The sequence below is a fragment of the Crocodylus siamensis genome, chromosome 1 (genome assembly GCF_052110815.1).
Source record: "Crocodylus siamensis isolate JL-2025a chromosome 1, ASM5211081v1, whole genome shotgun sequence".
NCBI classification, from domain to species: domain Eukaryota; kingdom Metazoa; phylum Chordata; order Crocodylia; family Crocodylidae; genus Crocodylus; species Crocodylus siamensis.
This window is the reverse complement of record NC_143395.1, coordinates 420,228,237-420,256,002: the sequence shown is the minus strand read 5'-3', so window position 1 is coordinate 420,256,002 and position 27,766 is coordinate 420,228,237. Positions and strand designations below refer to the sequence as shown.

The following is a 27,766-nucleotide window of genomic DNA, read 5'->3' as shown; positions in this document are numbered from 1 at the left end:
GAGGCTCTGCCCCTTCAGGGTAGAGGATCCTCTGTCATTTCCTGATCTTGTCTGGAGGGAAAATGCTTGACAACTGGTTTTCAGATTGGGCAGGTGCCCAGGGCTTCTCTGGGAAGGCTTACACTGCAGTATAAGGTAAGCCATCGAAGGAATTGCTCCTTGTTGCATAAAACACAACCGACTGAGCACATGTCTGAGGACAAGTCTCGTGTTGCACGCTTGGTGCTGGTTAACACATAACAGATGAGGATGTTTCCCAGCGTTCACTGCCGCCTCCTTTCTAAGTCTGGAAAATATGTAATAAAAGCAGCAGTATGAAATAGAAAGTGCTTTGCTGTGTAGACGTGTGCAGACTTGTTGCCAGAAATGATGGAGGATTTTTATACATCTTTCTATATGGTATAGCACCAATAATCTGTGGGGTAGGGGAGGTTGGGGCAGCCACTGTGCTGGCCCCAGCAGTGTTTCCTGGGGGAAAAGACATTTTCTGAGGGTGCCTTGAGTCGAAAGAGTCTAAAAACAGCGGAGAACCAGTGATGTGGCCTGAGAGGCAGCTAGCTGTGTTAGCGTGAAGTCGGACAGACGGCAGGATCGAGATGCCCCTCATAGACTCAGGAGGGCTCAACCCCTGGCCCATGGGCCAGATCCTGCCTGCAGGCCAAGTCACCCATCCCCACAGGTCCAGTGATTTGGTGCTGGGTGAAAGTTTGGAGGTGTTGGGAGCCCCCGGCAGTAGTAGGGGGAAGTAGGAGACTGGGGCACACGCTCTGGGCACCGACCCCAGGGGCAGGAGGGGAAAAAGTCGTAGCGGCCGCACTGCCAGGGGCACCGCTGGGGATGCTGTTCTCCCCTCCCTGCTGCCCCCCACCCCCGGCACCCTGTACCCCGGGCACTCAGGCACAGTGTGACGTGTGCTGGGCCTGGGCCGCTTGTGCCGTCCCACCCACGTGAGGCCCGTGGTGCGTGGCCCTGGACTCGCACACCAGAAAGCTTGAGCACCGCCAGACTCGCTGAATCCCAGATGCACCAGCTTTCCGGAGCAAGTGCTCAGCTCACCAGAGGGCAAGAAATGATGTGCAGAGAGCAGGTGTGCAATGCAGAGGTGTTTATTTTAAATATATAATATAAAAGGGAATGGAGGGGGGGAGGGGAAAGGGGGACAGCGCTGAGAGAGGGGAACACAGTAACCAGGTAAACCCCCGAGGGATGCAGGGATGTGGAAGTGACAGATGAGAGTTTGGAGCCGGTCCCTCCCAGCGGGGTGCTGTGCATGGGGGCTTGGGAGACGACCCCTGGGCCAGGGCAGCAGCAGGGTCCAGGCGGGAGCAGCTCCTGGGATGGAGACCCCAGCCCCCCCACCCCGGGGGCACCGAGGGGCTGGCAGTCGGGCGCGGGGGGGGGGACAGTCTGTGCCGCGGGTCGTGGCAGGGACAGGGATTGGCTCAGGGCTGGGCTGGGGCCGGGCACAGGGTCAGGGGAGCCGCGTTGGTGCCCCCAGCATTGACACCAGGACTGAAGTAAGGGCGCAGGGTCCCGGAGAAGGAGTCGGTGAAAGTGAAGAGATGGGACCTGTCGGTCACGTTGTAAAAGGAGACCTCGCCCCCCTCGTAGTCCAGGAAAACCCCCACCCGCCTGGGCCGCACGCTTATGGGGAGGGGGGTCGGGGGGGAGGTGAGGGCCTTGTATCCCCCAGCCCCCAGCCACACGACCCAGTATCCAAGGCCAGGTGTGTATGTCACCCTCCCCTTCCTGGGCACAGACTCCCTGCACACGCCCAGGGCCCAGCGCGTCTTGTCTCCCACCTCCACCTCCCAGTAGCGCCTCCCGCCCGCGAACCCCTCCGCGCCCAGGACACAGGCACAAGTGTCAAATCTCTCGGGGGTGTCGGGCACATCCTGTCGGGTGTCTCCGAGTCTCACACATTTCCGATCCGCAGACAGGACGAGTTTGGGATGAGCCGTCCCTGGGTCCAGAGTCACGTCCGCTGGGGAGAGAGTCGCGGGTCAGGGCGGGGGCAGGCGGGTCCCGAGATCACGGGGAACTCGCCGCGTCCCAGGAATCGCGGGTCGGTCCCGGCTGGGAGTCACCGTCGCCCCGCGGGGAAATGGGGGACAGGAAATGGGGGGACAGGAAAGCGGGACGTCCCCACCGGCCCCTTCCTCCCCGGGGCATTCCCGGCCTGGGCGCTGGGGTCACGAGGGGGGAGGGACATGGGGTGGGGGCAGGGCAGGCCCTGGGAGGGGGAGGGGCATGCAATGATGTCATCCCAGCAGGTCCCTGCCCTGCCCCTCCCCCACACCTAGCGGGGCTGCTCTGCCTGGGGGGCAAGGGGAGTGGGCTCCACCCCATGAGCTGGTGTCGCAGGGCTGTGGGGAAGGGGGTGGGGGGCAGGGAGGCTGCAGGGAGGGGGGAGGGGCTGGGGGACAGCAGGGAGCAGAGGGGCCCATTGCAGCCTGCCCGGGGGAGGGGGGGCAGGGGGAGCGGAGGGCAGGGCCCGGGGGTCTCTGTGCCTGGGCCGGGGTCACTCGGTTTGCTGCCGACAGCAGGTGGGTGCCTGCCCCCCCACCCCAGGCTGGGCTGCTCTGCCCCAGGGGGACCCCCATGTCCCCAGCCTGTGGGCACAGCACTGCAGCCAGGGCAGCCCACAGCCAGCGCCTCCCCAGAGCCAGCCCAGGGCAGGGCCGTGCATGGGGCTGGGCGCAGGGGTGGGGGGGAAGGGGAAGGGCAGGGGGGGCACTGACGGGGCACTAAGCACCGGAGAACAGGGCCCATTGCTGGTGAGTCTGGGGCAGTCGAGCGGGGAGGGGGCATTTCCCCACTGACTGCCCCAAACCTCTGGGCTCAGCTCACAAGAGACATGTCCCAGGCCCCCCCACCGTGTGTCTGCTCTGGGGGTCTCCACCGGAGGACCTGCACTGGGACAGGGACACGCCGTGTACACGGGCCCTGGGACACTGCTGGGACTGGGCCCCTCCCTTGTGCCACAAGCCACACATCCATATGCAGTTTCCAAACACATGGAAGTGACCTAGGACCAGAAATCCCAATGGCCCCCAAAAGGACATGGGCTCTGGGGCCACTTGGAGCCTGTGGAAATGCAGCCCTGGGAACAACAAGAGACTCCTGCAGCGCTTGTGCAGGGGGGGCTGGGGAGAACAAGCCACCTGCGATGGGGTCTGTTCAGAGCACCAGTGTTAACGGACCTGCCCCTCTGCTCTGTCCCCAGACCTGCTGTGACATTTGCCCAGTGGAGGACATCGGCCCCTGTGCCCATCCAACACCCCTGCTGAAAACAGACATCTCCAGCCCCACTTCTCCTCCCAGAGGGATTTCTCCCCTGTTGTGAGCTGCACAACTCCCCTCCAGCCATGCCCACGCCCCCCGGCACATACAGTGTTGGCAGGGAGTGCCTCACAGCCCCAGGGAGCATGTGTGCTCTCCACCCCCGCCCCCGCAGCCCCTGCTCACTCAACAACCAGCTGGGATCAGGGCAGAGTGAGGGATCCCTGCAGGGTGGGAGATCTTGCACCCTGGTCTGGGTGCAGACTGGCCCGGTGCGGACCCTCCCCATGGTCAGTCTGGTCCAGGCTCCTGTGACCCACAAGGGATGGTGACAGGCTGGGCTTGAGCATGCAAGGCTCCCCTTGGGAGGGAGGGCAAGGTCAAATGGGTGCAAGCTAGTTGAGAAACCTTAGGATAGACATAGGGTAAAACTTTTTTTTCTGCGTGGGTACCTACAGTCTGGAGCACACTCCTAGCAGAGGTAGTACAGTGGCCATCCCTGGAGGAGTTCAAGAGGAGGCTGGACAAGCACATCCTGGAGCTCAGTTGAGCCCCATTGCCTCCTCCCCATGGCAGGAGACAGGACTTGGTAATCTTACTGGTCCCTTCTGGTCCTTCTTCCTATGACTGTGATTGTGTGTGTGTGAGGAGTGGGACATGCTGGGTTTCATTGCAGAGCCTCTCCCATTCATGAAGGGCAGCCCAGCTGAGCTCAGCTGCACCTGGGGCAAGTCCCAGGTCACCTCGAAGCAGCACCTCCTCCATGGGTCTGCACAGCTCCAGCCTGACCTCCCCTCCCCAGTGTCCCCCGGGGCGGGAGGTCTGTGCACACCTCGTCCTACCTCACCGTGAACCCAGAACTTGGTCCCAGAGCTTGGTCTGGAGCCCCCCAGGAGTGCCTCCACTGTCCCCTGTCCCTAGTCTCAGTAAGCAATACTCCAGGGCAGGTCCAGGCAGGGCTGGGGGGTCCTGGTGGGGCTGCAGCTCTCACACCCCACTTTCAATGCAGAGTCTCCCAGGCCAGGCCACCCCACACACTCAGCCTGACTCCAGGCTTGTCTTTCACACATGGGGAAGGTGACAGCTCTGGGCAAGGTAAGTGAGACACCCCAGATTTCCCTGCCAAGCCCGCACGATTCAGGAAAGCCTCAGGCCCTCTCCACACCACAGACTGAGCTGTGTCATCAAATCCCCTTGAAGAATAGATGCATTGATTCTCCCAAACCCAGTCCTGGGTGAAAGCATTCTGCCCCGCTTTGGAGCCAGAGCTGACATGACAGAGATTGGGACTGAAAGCCTGAAGGCCTGAGTAAGAGATGCCCGGGCCAGGAGAGAAGTTTCCCTAGGATCTGCACTCAAAGGAGTGGCAGGGCAGGGACTGAGCTGCATCCAGGGCAGGGAGTGTGTGGAGGGACAGAAAGCCCCAAATTGCCGGGAGTAGCAAGCAGCAGGTAGGGACGGGGTGGCCACGGGGCTGGAAAAGGAAGTCCGGAGAATCATGCTGTAGGGGCCAAACATAGCTGGAAAGGAGCTGGGTAGGGAGAGCAGGGAACAGCCTCTTGCTGCTTCATCTGCCTGCACTCGGGGCCTGTGCACAGCCCTGGGAATGGGCAGGATGGCACCAAAGGGAAGACGAGGGTGGAGGAATCATTAGACTGCCAGACCAAGCAACACCCACAAGTACAGCCCAGCTTAGACCGACGAGCGAAATGTATACACAGGTAAGCGACGGGGGCCAGGGCAATGCTGTGATTAGGGGGCCAGTGCACACATCCACAGGAGGCCTCAAATGCCTCTACACAAATGCTTGTAGTATGGGAAACAAGCAGGAGGAACTCAGCCTCCTCCTAGCTGACACCAACCCAGACAGTGGGGCTCACTGAAACCTGGTGGGACTCAACGCATGACTGGGCAGTGAATATCAAGGGCTATAGGCTGTCTAGGAGGGACAGGATAGGAAGGAAAGGTGGGGTCGTTGCACTGTACTTTAAGGAGGAATACCCATGCTCATCAATTAACAAAGAATCAGAGGAAGGGCACTCTGAAGTGCTCTGGGTTAGAATACCAGGCAGTCGAGGGGAAAGACACTTAACAGTGGGGGTCTACTACAGACCTCCCAACCACAGGGAAGAGCTCGATCAGGAGTTCTTAGGTCAGCTCACGGACACAGTCAAGTCTAAGGATGTGATCGTCATGGGGGACCTGAACTTCCCAGACATCTGCTGGGAGGAGCAGTCAGCCAGGTCTGACCGCTCACGTAGGTCCCTGGACCAAATGCAGGACCTCCATCTAATCCCAGAGGTGCACTGCCCCACCAGGGAGACGCCTTGTTGCACCTGGTGCTGGCCATGGGAGACGACCTGGTGGGGGGGCTGTGGGTGCTCGACCACCTGGGCGACAGCGATCATCACCTGCTGGGATTCACCATCCAGCGCAAGGTGGCAAAGGCCGGCAGTAAGGCAGCAGCCCTAGATTTCAGGAGGGAGGACTTGAATGAGCTAAGGAGAATAGTCGGGGAAGCACTGAGGTCCTGGAGGGAAGGGGAGCCCAGTGTCCAAGGAGAGTGCTCGCTCCTTAAGGAAACAATCCTCCAAGCCCAAAGGGAGGTAATCCCAACACGGATCAAAGAGAGCAGGAGGGCACACGAGCCCCCATGGCTCACCAAAAGCATCTGGGAATGTCTCCTATCTAAAAGGCAGGTGCACACCCAATGGCACGGAGGGGCCATCACCAGGGAGGACTATACTGCGGTTGCTCGGGGACGCAGGGGGGCAGTCAGGAAGGCCAAGGCAGAAGTGGGACTGGGACTAGCTTCCCGGATCAAGGACAACAAGAAGTCCTTTTTTAAAAAGAGAGGGGGCAAAAAGAAGGTTCTGGGTAAAGTGGGGCCCCTGCAGGACATGTTAGGAAATTTGCTCGTCACACCAGATGACAAAGCGAACATGTTTAACGGTTTCATAGTTTCATAGTTTCTAGGGTCGGAAAGGACCTGAGCAGATCATCTAGTCCGACCCCCTGCCATGGCAGGAAAGAGTACTGAGGTCAAATGACCCCAGCAAGATGTTCATCCAACATCCTCTTAAAACCCTCCAGGGTAGGGGCCAGCACCACTTCTCTTGGAAGTTGGTTCCAGATCCTAGCCGCCCTGACCGTGAAGTCGAGCCTCCTGATATCTAGCCTAAACCTACCCTCTGCCAGCTTGTGACCGTTATTCCTGGTCACTCCTGGCGATGCTCGGGGGAAAAGTGACCCCCCCAATGCCTGCTGATCCCCCCTGACTAGTTTATAACAGGCCACAAGATCCCCCCTCAGCCTTCTGTTCTGGAGGCTGAACAGGTTCAGGTCCTGTCGCCTCTCCTCATAGGGCCTGCCCTGCTGCCCTCTGACCATGCGAGTGGCCTCCTCTGCACCCTCTCCATGCCGTCCACATCCCTCTTGAAGTGCGGCGCCCAGAACTGGACCCAGTACTCCACCTGCGGCCTGACCAGTGCCACATAGAGGGGGAGGATCACCTTCCTGGACCTGCTCGAGATGCATCTGTGGATGCATGCCAAGGTGCGGTTGGCCTTCCTTACTGCGTCTCCACACTGCCGGCCCATCTTCATCTTGGAGTCAATGATGACTCCAAGATCCTTTTTCGCCTCCGAGCTGACAAGAGGGGAGTTCCCCAACCTGTAGGTATGGCGCTGGTTGTTCCTCCCGAGGTGCAGCACCTTGCACTTGTCGGTGTTGAAGCCCATCCTATTCTCATCTGCCCACCCTTGTAACCTGTCTAGATCTGATTGTAGCCTGTTGCATCCTTCCAGAGTGCCCACGTCCCCCCACATCTTAGTGTCATCAGCAAATTTGAACAGGTGCTTTTTACCCCCTCGTCCAAATCACTGATGAAGATGTTGAACAATGCGGGCCCGAGGACCGAGCCCTGGGGGACCCCACTGCCCACATCCCTCCACGTTGAGAAGGACCCATCTACCACCACTCTCTGGGTGCGGCCCTCCAGCCAGTTGGCGACCCATTTGACTTTGTGGGTGTCGACACCACACCCCCAGTTTCTTAATGAGAACGGGGTGAGAGACAGTGTCGAAGATCTTCCGAAAGTCGAGGAAGATGATGTCCACTGCTACCCCTGCATCTAATGATCTGGTGATCTGATTGCAAAAGCCCACCAGGTTGGTCTGACAGGACCTGCCACTGATGAACCCATGTTGGTTGCCCCTAAGCATGCAGTCCCCTGCCTCCATTTTCCTGAGCAGGGACCGGAACAGTCCCCCCCCAGGCCCCCATGAAGCCCCAGGGAATGCACACCCAGGTCAAGGGTTACTGAGGAACTAGTTAAGGAACTTCTGGAGGGACTGGATGTATTCAAGTCAGCCAGTCCAGATGATCTCCACCCCCAAGTACTGAGGGAATCGGCCCAGGTCATTTTGGGATCCCTGGCACAGCTGTACGAGCACTCGTGGTGCTCTGGTGTGGGGTCAGAGGACTGGAAGAGGGCCAACGTTTTTCCCATCTTCAAAAAGGGGAGGAAGGAGGACCCGGGAAACTATACCCCAGTTAGTCTTACCTCGATCCTGGGCAAGCTTTTTGATAAAATTATGCTGGCACACATCCAGTTAGGCTTCGGAGCGGGGAGAGACGCGCGGGTGAAGCCCGCTGCGCCCCCGCTTCCCTGAAGCCCCCCAGACACCCGCTCAGCAGCCGCAGAGGCCCCTGCCAACCCCCAGCACAGCCGGAGGTGAGCGGACTCGTGGTGGGAAGGGGTTAACTCCTCGCTCCCTGGGAGGAGTCAGCTGCCTGGAGCTGGGCCTGGTCAAGCCCCTGCCAAGGACCCTACTCAGCCCAGCCCCCCAGGGAGCCATGCAACCGGAGCCGCAAACAGTTAGCGTGGAGTTCGCGGAGGAGAGGGCGCAGGAGAGGGCGCAGGAGGGCATGAGACCCTGTCTGCGACCTCCCCCAGCCATAGCCAGCCCCAGCCGTAGCCAGCCTACCAGAGGCACGACACAGATGGGCACGCACCACACACCGAGGGTCCCCTCGGGCTCTACGGCCCCCACATCGGGCACCTCAGAGACGGCCGCCCAGACGGGGCCCATGGTCCCGGGCTACACGCAGACTGAGCCCCTGGCTCTTGGCTGCGGGGGCTGCCTGTCCCTTTTTCAGGCTCTGGGGCCCGGGAGCATGGCCACCTCCCCGTGTGGGGTCTGCTCCCTACTGGGGTCTCTGGCGCACCAGCTGGAGGAGCTCCAGCCCACAGTCCAGAGACTACGTGCCATCAGGGACTGCGAGCAGGAGACAGACTCCTACTGCCAGGCCCTTCTCCCCCGGGAGCTGCAGGGCAGAGCTCCGTCTCTCTCCACGATTAAGAAGGACTCTGGGACCTCCTGCTCCGCCCAGTCAGGCGCATGGACCAAGGTGGTCAAGGGCCCCAAGGCCCGCCGCACCAAGGCCCCTCCCTCGCCAGAGCTTAGCAACAGGTTCACACCTCTTGCAACCCCAGCAGAGCCTGCTCAGTTGCCGGCTCCCGCAGGCAACCCAGGCTCGAACGCAGCTACTGCCCCCGCTCTCCCCAAGTCAAAGCGAAAGTGTTTGTTCTGGGAGACTCCATCCTGCGGGCACTGAGGGGGCAATCTCCCACCCCGACCCCTTAGCCCGGGAAGTCTGCTGCTTCCCGGGGGCCCGCATCCGAGACATTGCGGAGAGGATCCCGCAGCTCCTCCAGCCCACAGACCACTACCCCACGCTCCTTATTCACGTGGGCACCAATGACACGGCTTGGAGCACCCCCAGCCAGGTCATGAGGCACTACAGGGAGTTGGGAGCGGGGCTTAGGGGTCTGGGAGCTCAGGTGGTGTTCTCGTCGATCCTCCCAGTCTCGGGCTATGGGCCGAGGAGGGAGAGGAGGATCCACGCAGTGAACCAAAGACTGCGGCGCTGGTGTCATCGGGAAGGCTTTGGCTTCCATGACCACAGCCCGCTCTTTGGAGAGAGAGGCAGCGAGCTGCTGGGAAGAGATGGCCTCCACCTCTCTCCCACCTCTCTTCTCAGCCAGGCTGGCTGACCTGCTCGACCGGGCTTTAAACTAAGCCCGCTGGGTGACAAGGGGACTACTGCCACTGCTGGCCCGCTGAGCAACCCTTCCAAAGCCAGCAGACCAAGGCACTTCAGGGACCCCACCCCTGCCCCAGCCCTGGCACAATCTGTGGGCAAGGCAAGAGCCCGCAAGGGCACACTTGCCTGCCTGTACACTAATGCCAGGAGCCTGGGCAACAAGCAGGAGGAGCTCGTCCTCCTGCTCACTGCAAAGGATTATGACGTCATTGGGATAATGGAGACCTGGTGGGACTCCACCCATACTAGAACACGGGTATAGAGGGCTATACCCTGTACAGGAGGGATCGTGTTGACAAAAGGGGAGGGGGTGTAGCTCTCTATATGAAGGAAAGCTACATGTCCCTGCAAGCTTATAGACAGCTAGAGACCCTCTGGGTAAAAATCCATGGTGAACACGCCACAGGGGACACAACGGTGAGAGTTCAATGTCCTGAGCTTGACCAGGAGTTCGCCCGGGAACTCACCGAAGCTGCTTGCTCCAGGACCTTGGTTGTCATGGGTGACTTCAATTATCCAGACATCTCGTGGGAAGATCACTCAGCTAAATCCGAGCGGTCGCAAAGCTTTCTCTTGTGCGTGGATGACCTCTACCTGACTCAAGAAGTCTATGGGCCAACGAGAGGCAAAGCGCTGCTCGACCTGGTACTGGCTACGGGGGACGACCTAATCGGCGACCTACTGATCGATGGGAAGCTGGGTGACAGCGACCACGAGCTGATCACCTTCACCATCTGCCATAAATCTGGCAAGTCAGTCAGCAACACAGAAGTCCTTGACTTCAGAAAAGCCGACTTTGACAAGCTCAAGAGGCTTGTCGGTCAGGCCCTCAGGGACCATGACCCCAGGGAGAGGAGAGTTCAAGAAGAGTGGTTGCTTCTCAAGGAAGCAATCCTCAGTGCACAAGCTAAATCTATTCCAACATGGAGGAAAGGCAGCAAGAAGGCACAGCAGCCCCCCTGGCTCTCCAGGGACGTAGCAGACCTTCTGCAGCTAAAAAGGAAAGCCTACAGAGGATGGAGGATGGGATTCACCTCCAAGGAGGATTATTCTGCGCTGGTCCGGTCCTGCAGGGAGCAAACCAGGAAAGGCAAGGCTGCAACTGAACTCCAACTAGCTTCAAGCATCAAGGACAACAAAAAGTCCTTTTTCAGATATGTGGGGAGCCGGAGGAAAAGCAAGGGCAACGTTGGACCCCTGCTAAACCAGATGGGGCAACTGGCAACTGATGTCCAGGAAAAAGCCAACCTATTAAATAGGTACTTTGTGTCAAGCTTTCATCAGTCCCATGGGACGCCCATGCCCGCTATGGGACAGGGAGATCCAGGTGATGGGGATCCCCTACCCACCATCAATGCTGACCTCGTGAAGGAACACCTTGAGAAGCTGGATACCTTCAAGTCAGCCGGCCCTGACAACCTGCACTCCAGGGTACTCAAGGAGCTGGCGAGCGTCATAGCCCAACCCCTGGCACAGGTCTTCGAGAACTCCTGGTGCTCTGGTGTAGTGCCCGAAGATTGGAAGAAGGCCAATGTGGTGCCAATCTTCAAGAAAGGGACGAGAGTGGATCCGGCTAACTACAGGCCCATCAGCCTGACTTCTATCCTGGGGAAGATCCTAGAAAAGTTTATTAAGGAGGCCATCCTTGAGGGACTGGCCCAGGCTAACATCCTAAGGGACAGCCAGCACGGGTTTGTTGCGGGTAGGTCTTGTTTGACCAATCTCATTTCCTTCTATGACCAGGTGACCTATCACCTGGAGAATGGAGAAGAGATTGATGTCATATAGCTTGACTTCAAAAAAGCTTTTGATCTTGTATCCCATGATCACCTCTTGGCCAAACTGCCCAGTTGTGGCCTTGGCTCTACCATGATCCGCTGGCTGGGAAATTGGCTCCGTGGTCAGACCCAGAGGGTTGTAATTGATTGCAGTCACTCATCGTGGTGCCCTGTGACCAGTGGGGTCCCCCAAGGCTCTGTCCTGGGACCCATCCTGTTCAACATCTTCATTAATGTTGTGGACACTGGAGTCAGGAGTGGACTGGCCAAGTTCGCCGATGACACCAAACTTTGGGGCAAAGCATCCACGCCAGAAGAGAGGCGGGTGATCCAGGTTAACATGGAGAAGCTTAGCAAATGGGCAGATGAGAACCTGATGGTGTTTAACACTGAAAAATGCAAGGTTCTCCATCTTGGGAGGAAAAACCTGCAGCTTCCTTATAGGCTCGGCAGTGCTACGTTGGATAGCACTACAGAAGAAAGAGACTTGGAGGTCATCATTGACCACAAGATGAACAATGCGATGCTGCGGCTAGTAAAACGACCAAAACGCTGGCTTGCATCCATAGATGCTTCTCGAGCAAATCCCGGGACTTCATTCTGCCCTTGTACTCAGCCTTGGTGAGGCCGCCACTGGAGTACTGTGTCCAGTTTTGGGATCCACAATTCAAAAAGGATGTGGAGAAGCTTGAGAGAGTCCAGAGGAGAGCCACGCATATGATCAGAGGTCAGGAAAACAGATCTTACGATGACAGGCTGAGAGCCATGGGACTCTTTAGCCTGGAAAAGTGTAGGCTCAGGGGTGATCTGATGGCCACTTATAAGTTTATCAGGGGTGACCTCCAGGATCTGAGGGAACGTTTGTTCACCAGAGCGCCCCAAGTGATGACTAGGTCAAATGGTCACAAACTCCTGCAAGACCGTTTCAGGCTGGACATAAGGAAGAATTTCTTTACTGTCCGAGCCCACAAGGTCTGGAATAGTCTGCCAGCGGAGGTGGTTCAAGCACCTACATTGAACACCTTCCATAGTAAATTGGATGCTTATCTTGCTGGGATCCTATGACCCCAGCTGACTTCCTGCCCTTTGGGCAGGAGGCTGGACTCAATGATCTCCCGAGGTGCCTTCCAGCACTAATGTCTGTGAAATCTATGAAATCCATGATGGGCCAGAAGGGGAGATCATGCTTAGGGGCAACCAACATGGGTTCATCGGTGGCAGGTCCTGTCTGACCAACCTGGTGGCCTTCTACGACCAGGTCACCAAATCCTTAGATGCAGGGGTGGCAGTGGACATAGTCTTTCTGGACTTTCAGAAGGCCTTCAACACTGTCTCTCACCCTGTTCTCATTGAAAAACTGGGGGCAGTGGTGTTGACACCCACACAGTCAGATGTGTCGCCAACTGGCTGGAGGGCCGCACCCAGAGAGTGGTGGAGAACAGGTCGTTTTTGACCTGGAGGGATGTTGGCAGTGGGGTCCCCCCAGGGCTTGGTCCTCAGGCCTGCACTGTTCAACATGTTCATCAGCAACTTGGATGAAAGGGTTAAAACCACCTGTTCAAATTTCCTGATGACACTAAGAGGTGGGGTATGTGGGCACACTAGAAGGAAACAACAGGCTACAATTGGACCTAGACAGGTTACCAGGGTGTGTGGATGAGAATAGGATGGGATTCAAGAAGCACCTGGGGAGGAACAACCGGCACCATACCTACAGGCTGGGGAACTACCTTCCCGCCAGGGCAGAGGCAGAAAAGGATCTTGGAGTCATCATTGACTCCAAGATGAACATGGGCCGGCAGTGGGGACACGGTCAGGAAGGCCAACCGCACCTTGGCATGCATCCACAGATGCAGCTCAAGCAGGTCCCAGGAGGTGATCCTCCCCCTCTATGCGGCACTGGTCAGGCTGCAGCTGGAGTACTGCGTCCAGTTCTGGGCTCCGCACTTCAAGAGGGATGTGGACTGCATGGAGAGGGTCCAGAGAAGGCCACTTGCATGATTGGGGCAGCAGGGCAGGCCTTATGAGGAGAGGCGATGAAAGAGGAGGCTGAGGGGGGATCTAGTTGCCTGTTATAGACTAGTCAGGGGGGACCACCAGGCATCGGGGGAGTCCCTGGTCCCCCGAGCACTGCCAGGAGTGACCAGGAATAACGGTCACAAGCTGGCAGAGGGGAGATTTAGGCCAGATATCAGGAGGCGCGACTTCACGGTCAGGGTGGCTAGGATCTGGAACTAACTTCCAAGAGAAGTGGTCCTGGCTCCTACCCTGGGAGGCTTTAAGAGGAGTCTAGATGTACAGCTTGCTGTGGTCGTTTGACCCCGGTACTCTTTCATGCCATGCCAGGAGGTCAGAATAGATGATCTACTCAGGTTCCTTCTGACCCTAGAAACTAGGAAACTAGGAAACTAAGGGTATCCCAGGGGTGGTGCTCAGCTCCCTTGGGTACTGGAGGCTGCACCACACTGCCTGGCCCAGGGACTGAAGGCTGTTGGACACTGTGAGACCTTCCCCATTGCATGCAGAGACCCAGATTTCACTTCAGCCCTTCCCTTGAGTTGAGATGAACCCAGAGATTTAACCAGGACACGGTGTGGCAGCCCCTGGGACTGGGGCACATGGAAGAGGATAATCTCAGCGCACCAGCACTTGGCTGTCCAGCCCTGATCCTGACATTACCTCCTCCCTCCCGCGGCAGGAACAGGGATCCACCTGTCTGACCATTTCTCTGTTTCCTAGATCACCTGTCCCCACTGGAGTGACCCAGCCGTGCCCTGCATGGAAATTACAACAGGATCTTTCCCCCTGCCCATCTAAAGACCCTCAGACATGGGCTGAGGTGACTGCTGCAGGACCCTGCCATGTGCTGCGGTGTACCTCTGAATTTCCTTAGCATTTCCATCATGCCTGGGATGCTGCACGGGGTCTTCACCTCTGTAGAAACAGCTTTTGCTTCCTGAAGCTTCAGATCCTTGCTCCTAAGAAGAACATATCCCCCATCATCGCCCAGCCCAGCTCTTCCACGTGGATATTCCTGCCACAGCCCAAGCAGGAATCTCCTGGGAGGGGGAAGGGGAAGATACCGCACCTGTCCAAGGTCCTTTTCACATCCTAGAAAGGGAAACATGAGGGTAATAGTATTTATTTCCTTGCAGGGTGAAACCATCCACACCAAACTTCAGTGAGTTTATGACTTGTCTGTTCCATGGGCATCCATTTCTTCACTGTCTGAAAATCCCTAAGTCTGCCTCTGCCTGGTGCAGTTGGATGCAGCCAAAGGGTGATGAACCATTTCTTTGCTGTCACCTCTGTCTCAGCATTACACTGATCTGAACATTTGCATGGCTACCTCCAGATGTGCTTTCCTGTCCATTTTGGCTGCTAACAGAAATGATTAAAAAAACCCAAAACAAACTGTGCTTTACTGGAAGAGGCAGCACATTAGTTCGCTCCGCAGCATCTGTATAGATCATGCACTTCAGTAAGGCTTTTTGGTGCTTTAATATAAAGCAGATTCAATCAGCTATTAGACATATGCTCCCAAAGAGCCCCATTGAAGCGCCCAGTCTACACAGACATTGGGAAGCCAGGTCCAACTAATGTGACGCCTCGTCTGGGGACGCACTGGGTTCAGTGCGGGGACACACTGGACGTACAGTAGAGCTCTTTTTATGCTCATGTCTGTAGAAGCCTTCATGACTAATAGCTTGGCACGTCTCCCAAATCAGAATTTCCTCCCAGGACAAACTGGTAGGTCTCCAGACTGATGGAAAGTCTCACCTGAGTCTTGGCCCAGTTTCCACCAGGTCTGGGGGACAGGCCGAGGGCTGCTTTGTGCCAGACGGCAGCAGCATTGGGGGCCGCATCAGCAGCGCACGCTCACCTTCAGCAGCTCAGCAGGGGTCTGCCTGCTCTTCTCCTTTATCTCCGAGATCAGCTTGCACAAGGAGGCGCTTTGCTGGGAGAGTTGGGCTATGTTGGCCTCCAGGCGCCGCAGCGTCTCCCTCTCCTCCTCCTCCAGGCTCTGCAGGAGCCGCTGCTCCTCCTCGCTCACAAAGCGACGCAGCTTCTCGCACTCAGACTGGATGCTCTCTCTCTGTCGCTTTACCTTGTTCTTCCAGGACAAGCAGCAAAAACAAGTGTGAGCTGCCATCTCCACTTCCAGCTTTGCATTGGCAGAGGGAAGGCATGAACTCAGGGTGTGCAGCCCTTTGTCAGTAGCTAGACTGTCACCGGATATATGATACACACATTACATATAGTGGTGCACTCTCTAGAGAAAGGATCACACAATACTTTCAATCCATAACAAAAGGCTGATATCTAGAGCAGAGATTTAGGATCTGGGGCCTCTGTAAAGGCTTTGGGGCTTGCAGCAAAACCCAGTGGGCCAGGGGTCATCTCTGGCTGATCTGTTGATGTTAGTGCTTTTGTGCCAGGCCTAGGGCTGTCCCTGGGTTGAGACATGCAGGAGAGGCTCCATGTAAAGCACTTGGAGCCTGTGTTGGCCAAGGGAGATGGGTGGGAAGGACCCCAAGAGAGCCCCCTTCACCAACAGGAGCTCTCTACATAGGAGACAGGCTTCTCTGCCAGGGGCTTTTCCCTTCCAGGGTGGGGAAAGCGGAAGATCCTAAAATGACAGCCCAAGAACCAGGAAAAGCACAGAAGAGACACGTGAGGAAGGGGCTGCAGGGCGGAAGAAGGAGCCCGCACCAGTCCCACAAAACATGAACTCTGCCCCGGTGAGAGCTGCCCGGGCCGGGGAGCCTTGAAGCCCCTGTGCACGGGCCCAGGGCAGGGGAACACGCACTGCCTCCCCTTGGCCCTGGGGTGGGGAACAGCAAACTCCAGAGCCTCTTTCCCTTCACGCGGGGGCACGGGGGGTGAAAGAGCACAGGGCTCCCCCTCCCCGCAGGGCAGGGTAATGCCGAGTGCCCAGCCTGCCTGCCCCCGGGCACCGCAGGAAGGGCTCTGCACCACTCCTCCTCTGCCTCAGCGATGCCCATCCTGATACGAGGCTTTTAGACTTCAGAGAGCTGCTAGAGGAATCTCACAGAAACCGAAACACGGATGTGATGGAAATCCTGCTGCGGTGCCACAGCCCTGGGACAGCTGGGACAGGCAGAGACATGGGCTTCGGGGTGTGCAGAGAGTGCAGCAGCTCTGGGAGCAAACATGGCTCTAGCTTGCAAAGTGTGGCCCATTTTATGGGAGGTAAAGTATGTCGTCCAGGCCAGCAGCAGTGGCTCGGTACCACCCCTGGGAGAGTGGTGAGGAAGGGGTTAAGCTGTCAGCACCTCAGCCCAGTCTGGTCCCAGCTCTCCCCCAGACCGCAGCATCCTCCCGATGTCAAGGAAGAGCTCCCTCCATGACACACAGCCCCTCGGGGCAAATCTTGCAGCTCCCCCACCCCTCACCGCCAGCTCTGCCACGGGAACGAGCTCTCGAGGAGCACAGACTGGCACCTGCCTCCCACGCCGTGGTGGTGTCCTTCTCCGTGGCCTCCATCGCCAGGGCTCTCTCCAGCCCCTTCCTCAGAGGATGCAGGGCCCGCTGGAGCTGCACCTGGCAGGAGAAGCATCAGATCCTTATTCCAGGCCCTGACACGTGTCGGGACAAGGGGGGCTTGATATGGGAGCAGTAAATGTGCAGGGAAAGCAAGAGGCAGAAGCAGGCGTGTGGGGGGCTTCCTGGCCAGCCCCCTCCCCGCTCCTCTCGACCCCTCGTTGCAGGCGCTGGCTCAGGGGCGCTGGCACCGGGTACAAGCAGCAGCTGAAACTGCTGTGAGGGGAGCAGTCACCTCAGGGTTGCTCTGCAGACACGCTTCATGAGCAGGAAAAAACCCTGCTGTTTTTTAGCAGCAAAAAAATGGGGGAACATCTCCCTCCAGCACCAGCAAAGTCCAGCTGCTGCCCCTCGGCAGAAGTGCATTTCCCAGAATGCCCTGTGTGGCAGCAAGCCGCCTTTGTTTCTCCCCAAAATCTCTCTCCTGTAACAGAGTCAGCTCCCATCCCTGTGCCAGGCATGAAACATTGGCAGAGCAGGGTCGGAGGTCAGACCTACTTGGAAAAGCCCAGTGGGGCTACATGGGCACCGGAGTGATGCCTAAAACTGCGGTTTGTTTCTTTGGAGGCGCGCAGAGATCACAGACACACATACATTAAACGGCACAATTGTATTTGTTTGCAAACAAAGGTCAGAGCAGAGTCAGGTACTCAGATTACCCCACATTGGTATTTGCAAGTGGAATTTATCTTCTGTCTCCTGAGCACGTGTGCAGACACCGGAACTCTTACAGCTACTTCCGTTTCATACAAGCATACATGTAGTTACATCACTACATACATCACATGTATAGTATAATTAGCTACTTAAGTATTCAGGGCGGAGAGGTAAATATGCATCAGCTAATTAAGCATGCCCAGAAACTACAACAGGTCGCCAAGAGTTCAAATCCCCCCCCTTTCAAGGACACAGATAATTGAATTCCAGCTTCTGTAATCAGCATGAGAAAGACTAGGGAGAAGGTGGGGGGAGCTAAGAAACCTTGAGTAGCGTTTCTTCCTATCAAGAGAGAAATGCAGGCTGTGCATTTCTAACAGGAGCACCCAGAAAATAGGTCCATGTGCTGTCGGGGACAAAGGAGCAGGTTCCCTGTTGCACACAGTCATATATGGAGGCAGCCAGCTCTTATCGCTCCCCAGGAGCTCCAGTGGGCTCAAAAACAAGGACGCGGCACACATTGCAACTGGTGTGGGGAATGCACGGCTGGTTTTGGAAATGCTGTGCACCACACGTGGAGATGCAGAGCACAAAACTAGAGAAAAAAGCAGGACAATTAATGTAATTAGTATGAAGGATGAAGACTTATATAATCAGGAATAACTAACTGATCTTTGGTGCACCAAGGGAGGCTCGTGAGTTCACTGATGATGAAGTGCTCAGCCACGGATTGGGTGGGACTGTGAAATTCATGGATATTAATTCATTTTTGGCAGGAATCAAGGGATGCTGGTGACTAATCATGAATTAACCTCCTCTGGATTAAGTGAAGCAGGGGATTTGCTGACAACCACTTGATCTTCTCTTTTACAAGTGGGAGAGTGTTGAATTCACTGATAAGTAATTGTGATGCTGTGCACCATGAGACGCTGTAACGTCTGGCTTGGGGCAGCAGAGCGAGTGGCAATTGTGATGCTAAGATCCTGGATCTTAGCTCTCCTCTTATCATCCACTTATCATCCACTTATCATCCACTTATCATCTGACCTCTCTTCAATTTTCTTAACAAGAAGGCATGGCAGGAGAGATGTAAGGGAATTGGAGGTGCAGACCTGGACAAGAGAGGTGGTGGCTGCCGCGTGCTCCTACCAGAGGATGCTTTGTCACCCCCTTACCCCCACAGTCCTTCACTTGCTTAGACCTGCAGCATCCTACAAAACACGCTCCCCCCCCGCCCCGCAGGGTCTTCTTAGGCTGAAATGCAGCTTTGAGACACGTGGGACTGGTCATTGAATTCAAGCAGTGAGTGCTGGCATCTAGTCTAGGGGACAGTAGTCCAGAGATTTTTTTCTGGAAAAGGGAGAGAAAAGCATTCCCAACTCTGGAGTAAAATGGATTTGGAGGCTCTGGCATCCATGCTCTATGATCAGCCAAAACCTTTCCTGAAGGACAATCCCGGGGCATGGAGACTGATTCCTTAAACCTCCGCACTCCTGCAGCCATTCAGTGGGAATCTGGGCCCATTGGCAACACCTCCCAACTCAGTGTCAACCACAGACTTTCTGAGCCCGGTTCCAGTCCAGTAACAGCTCACAGACAGGATTGCTGAACAGGATCAGGCCCCTGCCCTGCACCCCCCAGGGCCCTCCCGGCGCCTCCTGCTCCAGACACATCGCTCCCACCTACACAGCCCGTGCAGCCGTCTCCCTCCGAGACAGCTCCTGAGCTGCCGCACAGCGCAGCCATGACCCCTGTCCCCTCTAGTTTGGCCAGTTATATCCCATGAGACTCTATGAAACACTTCATTTAATCTAGAAAATGACCATACCTTTTCACATAAAACAGAGCCTTTCCCCTCAAATCACCTTCTGGAAGTTGTAGTGTGCATTACATGTGAGAAATGTGGTGAGAAGAGTTTCTGCTGAGCAGAAGTGAAAGTCAGATCTGCACTGGAGCAGAAGAGGGAGCAGTTTCTGCTCCCAGGCTGCTGCTCCTCTGTTACTTGCTACACGAAAAGCTCTTTTATCTTTATTCTGCCTTTGAAACCCAAGTTGTGTCATATTCTGAGCTGCATTGTATGGAGAAAATACTATCAGCCCTCTGCGTTGCCCTGTTCAGTTTGTTCTGGGGGCTGAGCTGAGTTCAAAGGCCAGGGATTGCCCACCCTGGGCCAGGGATCCCAGGGGCTGGGACACATGGCAAGACAGGGCCAAGGGGCCCAGAGACTTGACACAAAGAGGGCTGAGGTCAAGAAAGTTGTGGGGCTCAGCACAGGACATGCCCCGAGGGCAGCTATGACACCCTGTAGTAACCACCTTAGACCAGACCTGTTAGCTAACTTTGCTAGGCTTGCTAAGGTGGGATTAGCTTTTCTTTTCCTCCTGTAGGAAGGAAGCACCCCGAAATCCCACAGTGGGTTAAGCAACCCCAAGGTCTGCAGGGTCTGTGTGCCCTGTGTGGCACAGAGCCCTAACAAAGACCCGAGTCCGGGTGGTAGCAGCGGTTACCCCAGGCTTGTGACTGGGCTCCAGGAAGGGGGTAGACTGGACTTCGGTGCCACAGGGGAGACACTCAGAGCATGGTTTTTGGTCAGGTGCAGTGAGGTGGGAGGCTCAGCACAGGAGCAACCCATACTGGCCCACCACTGTTAACTAATTTTATCTCTTGGCCCAAATCAGTTCTCAATTCTGTCAGTGAAGCAGAGCTCAATCACTCCAGTCTGTGCTGCACGACCACCGGCAAGTAACCTCCCTTGCAGACACTTCAGCTTGGGACTTCAGATACTGCCCGGTACATGGCAGGCATCCTCTGTGCAAGCCACAAGCCCAGAGGCCTCGGAGCCCAGATGCCCACTAATTTCACTCCACCAAAAGGCTGAAGGAGCAAGCTAAAGGGAAGCCCAAGAGCTGTACCCTATGAACATAATAAGTCTTGTAGCCAAGATCCTGCATCGGGAGGCATTTGCAGACTCTCTCAGGGGTCAGCTTGCCTGCAGCAACCAATAGACCTTCAACTCAACTGCAATAAGTCATTCAAGACCGAGGAGAGGGGGATTGCCCTTCCTGGTAAGTGCAACCACCCGAGCCAAAACCAGTCATGGTATCTCTCCTGCCAGTGAGTTTTGTTCTGTTTGTTTGTTTAAAGCCATTTTTCACGTTCCACGCCAAATCAGCCAAATCAAGTGCAAATCCATGAGTCAGCCCAGAACCGCACGTGGCCCTACAATGGGCACACGTCCTCCACCCCCACCAGGGGCCTCAGGTATTTCCAAAGTCTTCTGACAGGCAGCCTATGTGCAGGCGCAAGCCCGGAGGCTTGGGGTTTGGATGCCCCCAAGTTTCGCCTGCCCTCGGCCATATGGGTGCAGAAGCAAGTTAGGGAGGAGCCTCCCATTTCCATAAAGTGGGCTTTGAGCCCCAACACCCCGACAGGTACTAAGCCACGGCAGGAGAACAGACATCCCCAGGGACACTTAAGGAAAACTGCATGCTTGGACCCAAACACACGGTGTTGCCCCTGCCAGGTAAGTGTGTGTCTGTGCAATGCACTCTCCCGGGCCAGTGGTGTCACCTACCTGGTAATCCTTGGCAGCCTCCTGGATGGGGAGCACTGTGTGACCGCGGTGAGCCTGGGACTCCCTGCAGATCACACAGATGGCTTCCCCGTCCTCCTCACAGAAGAGCTTGAGCTTCTCCTCGTGCTCCACACACTGATTCTCCATCTTCTCCTTTCCTGGCTTCAGACTCTGCTCTTCAATCTTCTCCACCAGGGTTTTGAGCTGCGTGTTGAGCCGGGAGCTCCCAACCTGGAACTCTGCTCTGCAGCTGGGACAGGGGACGGCGTCGCCTGAGCCACGGACACGGTCCTCACAGTACTGGGTGATGCAGGCTCGGCAGAAGTTGTGCCCACACCCGATGGTCACTGGCTCCTGCAGGAGGTCCAGGCAGATGGAGCAGGTGGCGTCTTCATCCACGCCCTGTCCTGGAGGGTCTGAGGCTGCACGGCCCCGGCTTCTGCTGATTGCTCTTCCTGCTCCGTGCAGGCTGGGCCCATCCTGGGTGGTGCCTCCCTGAGCGCGGCAGCTGATTTCCTACAAGTCCATTTCTAAGAACAGAGAGGAGGGGCCGAGGGGCCAAAGGGAAAGTAAATGGAAGAATGAAACTGAGTGGAGAGGAAGGAGGGGTGAGGGCAAGGGAGCAATAGAAGCAGGGAGGAGGACGGCTGGGGAGACAGGGCGTTCACAGGCAGGGGGGCAGAGATGAGAAACCCCCTGACTCACAAACACTTAGGAAACAGTGCACCCAGCAGTTCGCTCTGCAGCGTGCCTTCACCGTGGTGCAGGATTTTGAAAATGTCAATTCATTTTGGAGGGCAATGCCTAGGACTAACAAGGACAGAGAATGATCACAGGTTCTCATCAGGCCTGTGGCAGACGGAGCTGCTGAAACACCAGAGTCCCTTGGAGCCATCGTGACACTAACGGGGTCCATCAGCCTTCCCAGGCGTTACAGAGAGCTGGGTCCAGCACCCAGACAAGGGAAGTGAGCCCAGACCTCGAGCCTTTGGGCAGGAACCAGCCAGTCACAGGGCTGTCCCCCTCATTTCTCCCCTGTCAACCCCTGAATAACTGTCCTCACATTGTGGGACCTCTGTCAGCTGTGATGCCCCTGACCTGAAGGCATGTGTTATCACCCCGGGTGCACCCAAGCTCTGTGGAAGTGGGGCTAGCTGATAGCCCCTACAAGCAGGAGGAGGGATTAGCAATCCCAGCCTGGGTGCCAGGGTGTGGCACGTTATGGCATTTTGCTTGGCACGTGTGCCTCAAGTCTGACAGTGGGGAAGGGGCTATGTTTGTACTGCCACAGTAAGGACTGAGTGTATCTTGGCTCCCGTACCATCTGCCCCTGGCACCGCAATATCTTACAAGCTGAGGTTGTGGATGTTTCTGGTGCTCTGCCCAAAAACATTGCTGGCCCCTGCGCTAGACAGAGAGCAGCTTTCTGCAGCTGGACAAGCCAGCCACTGGGGCACACGCCAAGCTCAGGGGTCTCACACCCACCACACACTCGGAGGCAGCAGGTGCCCAGAGAAGGAGGGAAGGGTTTGAAGGATTCCCCCTGGTCCTTTCCCTGCTTCTGACCTCTCCCCCCACACCCCGCCTCAAAACCCCTCCCCCACGTGTCCAGAACAGGGGTCCATGTCTGGGGCTGGTCGGGGGATGGCAGAGCTGCCCTCATGCCCCCACACGGAGTGGCATCCCCTCTGCCCTGCAGCCAGGCAGCGGTGGGCTGGGGAGAGGTGGGGGAAGTAGCACCAGCCCCCTGAGCCAGGGGCACCAGCTCCCACCACCCAGCATGGGCAGACCCACAAGTTTGAAAAGAGGGGTGCAGATGGTGAGGTGCAGTGTTACATACAGAGCCCCACACTGGTTTCTCCAGTTAAAAATGATCTGGAAGCTTTACTAACATGCTGGGGCCTAGGGCTGTACTGTGCAGTCTCAGACTGACGCCACCACAAATATAACTCCCCTGGATGAGTTAAGAGCAAAGTGCAGGTCTGCGAGAGGAGCGTCACGAGGAGGAGCCGCTCACAGACCGCAGCACTGCACAACAAAGAGCAGCTTGATTGGGAGAACATCAAGCAGTTAATGAGAAGAAAGTGTCATTAACACCTGCCCAGTCGAGACCTTCAAAGGGATCTTCTCTATTTTAAGGAGCCATGAAGGGACCCGACTCCCTCAGCGCTGCCAGACTAGAAGTGCTGCTGGTGCTGCCAGGCAGCTGGTTTGAAACTGGGGGTGAAGCAGTGATTAAAGCAGGAGGGAGTGCTGCAGGGCACCGCACCCCCAGGTCTGCCCCGGCGCCCCAGCCAGCAGCCCGAGCTGCCCCCCCGCCCAGCAGTGCAGCGGCAGAGAGGGGCAGGACCCCTTTATCTCAGGGCATCATGGCACCCTCATGGGAAGTGGCTCCTTCTCCAGCAGGTCACCAGAAACAAGCAATGTTCCTCCAGTCAGAGGGAGAAAGCTGAGCTCTGTGCCAGTGTGAGGCTGTCCTGAATCTCGGTGTGACCCCTCATGCCGGGCGGCGCAGGCTGACCCCAGGGCACAGTCAGGGCCGAGGGGCTCGAGTGCCATCGGTGCAGCCACAGACACGCTCCCCTGCAGCGCTGCAGGCACAGGGCGACTGGCGCCGGGAGCCAGGCCCTCGTCTGTCCCAGCAGCCTGTCCCCAGGGCTCTGCCGGCCGTGTCCAGCTGTGGCCCTCAGGGCACTCCTGCGCCTGCTCTCGCACCCCAGGAGCTACCAATGGACCAACACCAACCCCATTCCCAGTGCTCTCCCGAGGGCTGTGAGCACGTGAACTCTCATGGTTAAAGGAGAACTGGACTCAGTCAGGCCTTGCACCAGATGAAGCAGTGAGGTGTCTCAGGCTGATGTCTGTCTCCCTGGGAGCCTGGTCCTGCATCCGGGTTTGTATCTCCTCTCCTCCCCTGCCAGCGCTCTGGACCTGCACAGAGTGAGTCAGGGTGCTCAGAGCCCAGGGCTCTCCTCTCTGAGCCTCCAGCCCGATGCCCTGGGGAGGGCCCTTCGTTCTCCCTGCGAACCGTGCACTGATCTCAGCAGTCGCAACAGCCAGAGGCCCGGAGATGAACAGTGCTGCATGGACCCCGTGTCTCTGCTATCCCCATGTCATCCTAGTTGTGACCATACAGTAAGGGCAATAATTCTTATTAGGGATTAACAGGAAATAGAAGTACAAGGAAATAGAAGTACATGGGCTCCTGTAATCATAAAAAGTAGGGCTGGAAGGCACCTCAGGTGGTCTCATCTAGTCCAAGCCCCTGCTTTGTGTTGTTCTGCGAGAGACAAATCAATATACACAAATTAACATCAAAATCAATATAACCAACATGTAGACAAATATCAAAATATATCTAATAGATTCAAAATTGCATAAAGATCAATTTAACTGGAAAGATATCAACGAAAAAAAATCCTTTCCTCTCGCTATGCCCCTGGACCACAGTTACAGCATCCCATATAGCCACCATTACATATGACATGTTAATGAAATGAAGTGTTAAAAATTCTGTCAAACTTCAGCCCCAGCCCCATGGTCCTGTCCCAGTGTGCTCCAGACCTCGACAGACCTCAGGCTACACGCAGGACAGGATGTCAATGGAAAACCCTCCTGAACTGCTCGCAGGGAGTGCACATTGCAGGAATGGGAGACTAAAACGGGACTCTGGGGACTTACAAGTGAACTATCGTCTGCTCCCGTTGAGCCCTCCAGCCTCATTGAGTGCACTATGGGCAGGCCCAGACTCTAGCAGGAGTTACCCACCAGTAACCTGCAGCTCCAGCAGAGCCTCTTCACAGAAGACACCAGCCTGGAAGAAGCAGGTGTACTGCCCGTGGTCGGAGGGGCGCACCCTGTGTATTCAGAGGTAATGTTGTCCTTCAGGAGCTGAGTCCTCCTGAAATACTCCTGCATCTGCTCTCCAGGATGATCCTGGCTGTCAGAGTATAGGTGCACAGATGGAGAGAACAAGGACCTCAACCACCGCACCTCCATGCTCTCCGCGCTCGTCGCAGGGGAGAGGCAGCAAGGAAGGACCGCGACTTCTCCCACAGAGGCAACAACGGGCTGGTCCGGTCCGATCACTCTGAACTGGGCTGGGGAAGAGTGCGAGACCAGAGGGAAATGACACTGGACAGGAGCCATGAACTCTGCCAATGCAGCTTCAATGGCACCATAACATAAAGGAGGACACAGGCAAACACGCACGCAGAGCAGCCTGGCCGGAGCGGGCAGAGGACAGCATGGCCTCCCTCGGCCTCCCTCTGCAGCGGGTCAGCTCTCTGGCCCTGGGCCCAGCAGGGACAAAGGAGAGGGGACAGGGCCCTGCACATGCATTGACAGGACGGGCCAGGTATATGTTGGGGGAGGCCCAGGCCTGGGTCTTCCAGCTGCACCTCAGCCCAAAGGGTTCAGGGGAGAGTCCCAGGCCCTGCCGGCTGGCCACATTTCACTATGCATCCCAGTGATAAATTTAGTTCCCTGAGTCAGAGACCAAGGGAAGGGGCCCTTGTAAATCCAGAAGAGACAAATGGTTAGCAGCAAAGGCAGACAAAAGGGAGGGCAAGGTGGCACTCTAGGGCATTGATACAGATCCTTTGAGTCTGCTCTGATGCACTAGAAATCCAGCGCATTAGAGGAAACTGGATTAATCGAGTCTGCTGGAGCTCATCGTGAATCCACTCGGCGCTACATCAGGTGTGGTTGTATAAGTGGTGTAGCACATATCAACACTGAGAAAAATGGTGGGTGGTGCAATTTAAAGTAAAACACATTCAATGTGCTTTAGTTCACCGCACACTGCTGCCGTTTTCTCAGTGCTGACGCACGCTGCACCGCTTACATAACTGCACCCAACACAGTGCAGCACTGGGCACTTCCATTAGTGTGGACTGATAATTAAAAGCACTCAGCACTGCCTTGGGCACATGTGTAAAAGTGTCCCTAGAGACTACCCACTTCAGATACAGGTTTCCCTCAACTGATGTGGGTTCAGTTTATGTGAATTCACTCTTATGCGATGACCCTTTTGTACCTCAACTTTGTTCTATGAGCGGTAAATTCTTATCTATGCGATTCCCATATTTGCGATGTGCAGCCCCTGCTGCAGCCCCAGGAACAGCAGACGCCACCTGCTTGCAGCCACGGGGCTGCACCCCTCTCCCCACACCTTCCCTAACCTCAGCCTTACTCCCCCCTCCCTCACAGCCCTGGGAACACATCTCTGTGTCTTTCATTGTAAAGTGGGTTTGCTTTAGGTGAATTTGATTTATGCACTGTTCCCTGGGAATGTATCTACCGTATAAATCGAGGGAAACCTGCATATACTTCTCCCGACTCCTCTCCGGACCTGGGGGCTCTTGGTCCAGCCCCTCTGAGCAGAGGGAAGTCAGACAGAGCACAGGCCTGGCCATGGTGAAAACGGGCCGCTCGAGTCCCAGCTCCATCTGGGGCTGACACCAGCTCTCTGTTCTGCTCTGTCTAGACACCAGTGTGACCCCATGCCTGGGACAAGGGCCCTGCTCTGGGCTGCGGGTGGGAACCAGATGTCGTGGGTGTACGCATATTGAAAAGGGCTCTGCATAGTCAGTAAAACAGATCACATTGCCGGGAGTTAAGATGTCAGAGATGGATGGCTTGGGGAAGGGCCTGCTTGCTGGGATAGCTCTGATCACCCAGCAGGGATGGATCTAGTCTCAGGAAGCCCCTCCTCAGCCTCCCTTCTCCCCCGCGGGTATCTCAGGGCAGGGACAGGCTTCTTAATGCAGAAGAGCTGTGGCACAGGCTGGAGAACATCATGCAGGGAAGTGGTGGCCACCACCTTTTTGCTGAAGTGCCGTGCGACCAACAGGCTTCAGCTAGCCACTCTTGGGTGACACTGGTCTTTTTGCAATTATCCTGCCCCTTCCGGGCTGGTTTGTTGCCAGGGTAGTTCTTCCCTCCCGCGTCGCCAACCCTGTTCTTGTCTGCCACATCTTGGAGTTCCTCAGTAGGTGGGGTTAGTTAGCGGGTCCCTCGGTGGCCCGGGCTAGGCCCGAAGGTTGCTGACGGGGCTCCACCACCCCTACAGCCTGGCCTCATGCGACCTTTGGTGTACCACCTTGTTGTTATCTGAGGTCTTCCCCGCAGACCCCAATTACAGGTCTGTGTCCCAGAACCAATGGCAGGAGACTCTGCTCGCACCTGCGATGCTTCCCACCCTAATCCTGCCTTTGGGGAACCTTCCCCACTGCTGCCTCTACCAAGGCTTCCCTGTGAGCCTCACTATGGGGCACACACCTATAGCCTCTGTCCCCCTAGCTCGGGGTATTCTGCAACAACCGATGCACCTCCACCAACCCACCACCTGTTCCCTGTCCCTGGGTCCTCAAGGGGAGTGATGGCACTACACTCTATTTGCCGCTCCCCCAACCAGCTCCAATCCCACGCTCAATGTCCCAGGTCCCGGCAGCGATCCCCGTCCCGATTACCATCCCCTTCAGGGTTGTCCCTGGATCTTCACCTCTCGGCGTGGCATCCCCCAAGCCCACTGTCCCATCACTCACACCTGAATCCAGCAGCGCTCCTGGGGTTGCTTCCGCTTTCCCTCAGTCAGTCAGCCAGTCGCTCCTTTGCTGATTAGTGGGGGTCTTCGTCGTGGTGCTCCCCTCCTCAGCCACCGTTACCTCCGGCTCACTGGATTCTTCGGTGCCTGCCCATGGAGCCCACTCTGCCACCAGTGTCAGCTGCAGCTTGGTCACCTGGATATCCACCCCTTCCGCAGCAGTGGCCACCTTTTTAAGTGTGCCGGCCAGCATCT

The 27,766-nt window shown here is 56.6% G+C and overlaps 2 protein-coding genes across 2 annotated transcripts in view; one reads left to right on the top strand and one right to left on the bottom strand.

Annotated features, from left to right (window-relative positions):
• The window catches only part of LOC149875529 (uncharacterized), a 433,980-nt gene that overhangs the window by 210,696 nt on the left and 195,518 nt on the right, over positions 1–27,766 (top strand). The gene's annotated exons all lie outside the window — the stretch shown is intronic.
• LOC149875535 (E3 ubiquitin-protein ligase TRIM39-like) lies at positions 509–27,764 on the bottom strand. The gene is made up of 7 exons (XM_090031442.1): positions 27,633–27,764; positions 20,965–21,480; positions 16,638–16,733; positions 15,052–15,282; positions 14,257–14,279; positions 14,046–14,146; positions 509–1,984 (listed from the first exon to the last, which is right to left on the bottom strand). The coding sequence occupies exons 1-7, from the start codon at positions 27,762–27,764 to the stop codon at positions 1,443–1,445; spliced, it is 1,641 nt and encodes a 546-aa protein (XP_089887568.1). The 3' UTR covers positions 509–1,442.

What these genes read in the sequence shown, in the direction of transcription:
- LOC149875535 (XM_090031442.1), bottom strand. Translation starts at nt 27,764, where the DNA reads ATGCTGGCCGGCACACTTAAAAAGGTGGCCACTGCTGCGGAAGGGGTG. An exon ending in AAGAATCCAGTGAGCCGGAG is followed by an intron (nt 21,481 to 27,632) that starts GTAACGGTGGCT and finishes ATGGACTTGTAG; the next exon opens with GAAATCAGCTGCCGCGCTCA. An exon ending in AGGCTGCCAAGGATTACCAG is followed by an intron (nt 16,734 to 20,964) that starts GTAGGTGACACC and finishes TTCTCCTGCCAG; the next exon opens with GTGCAGCTCCAGCGGGCCCT.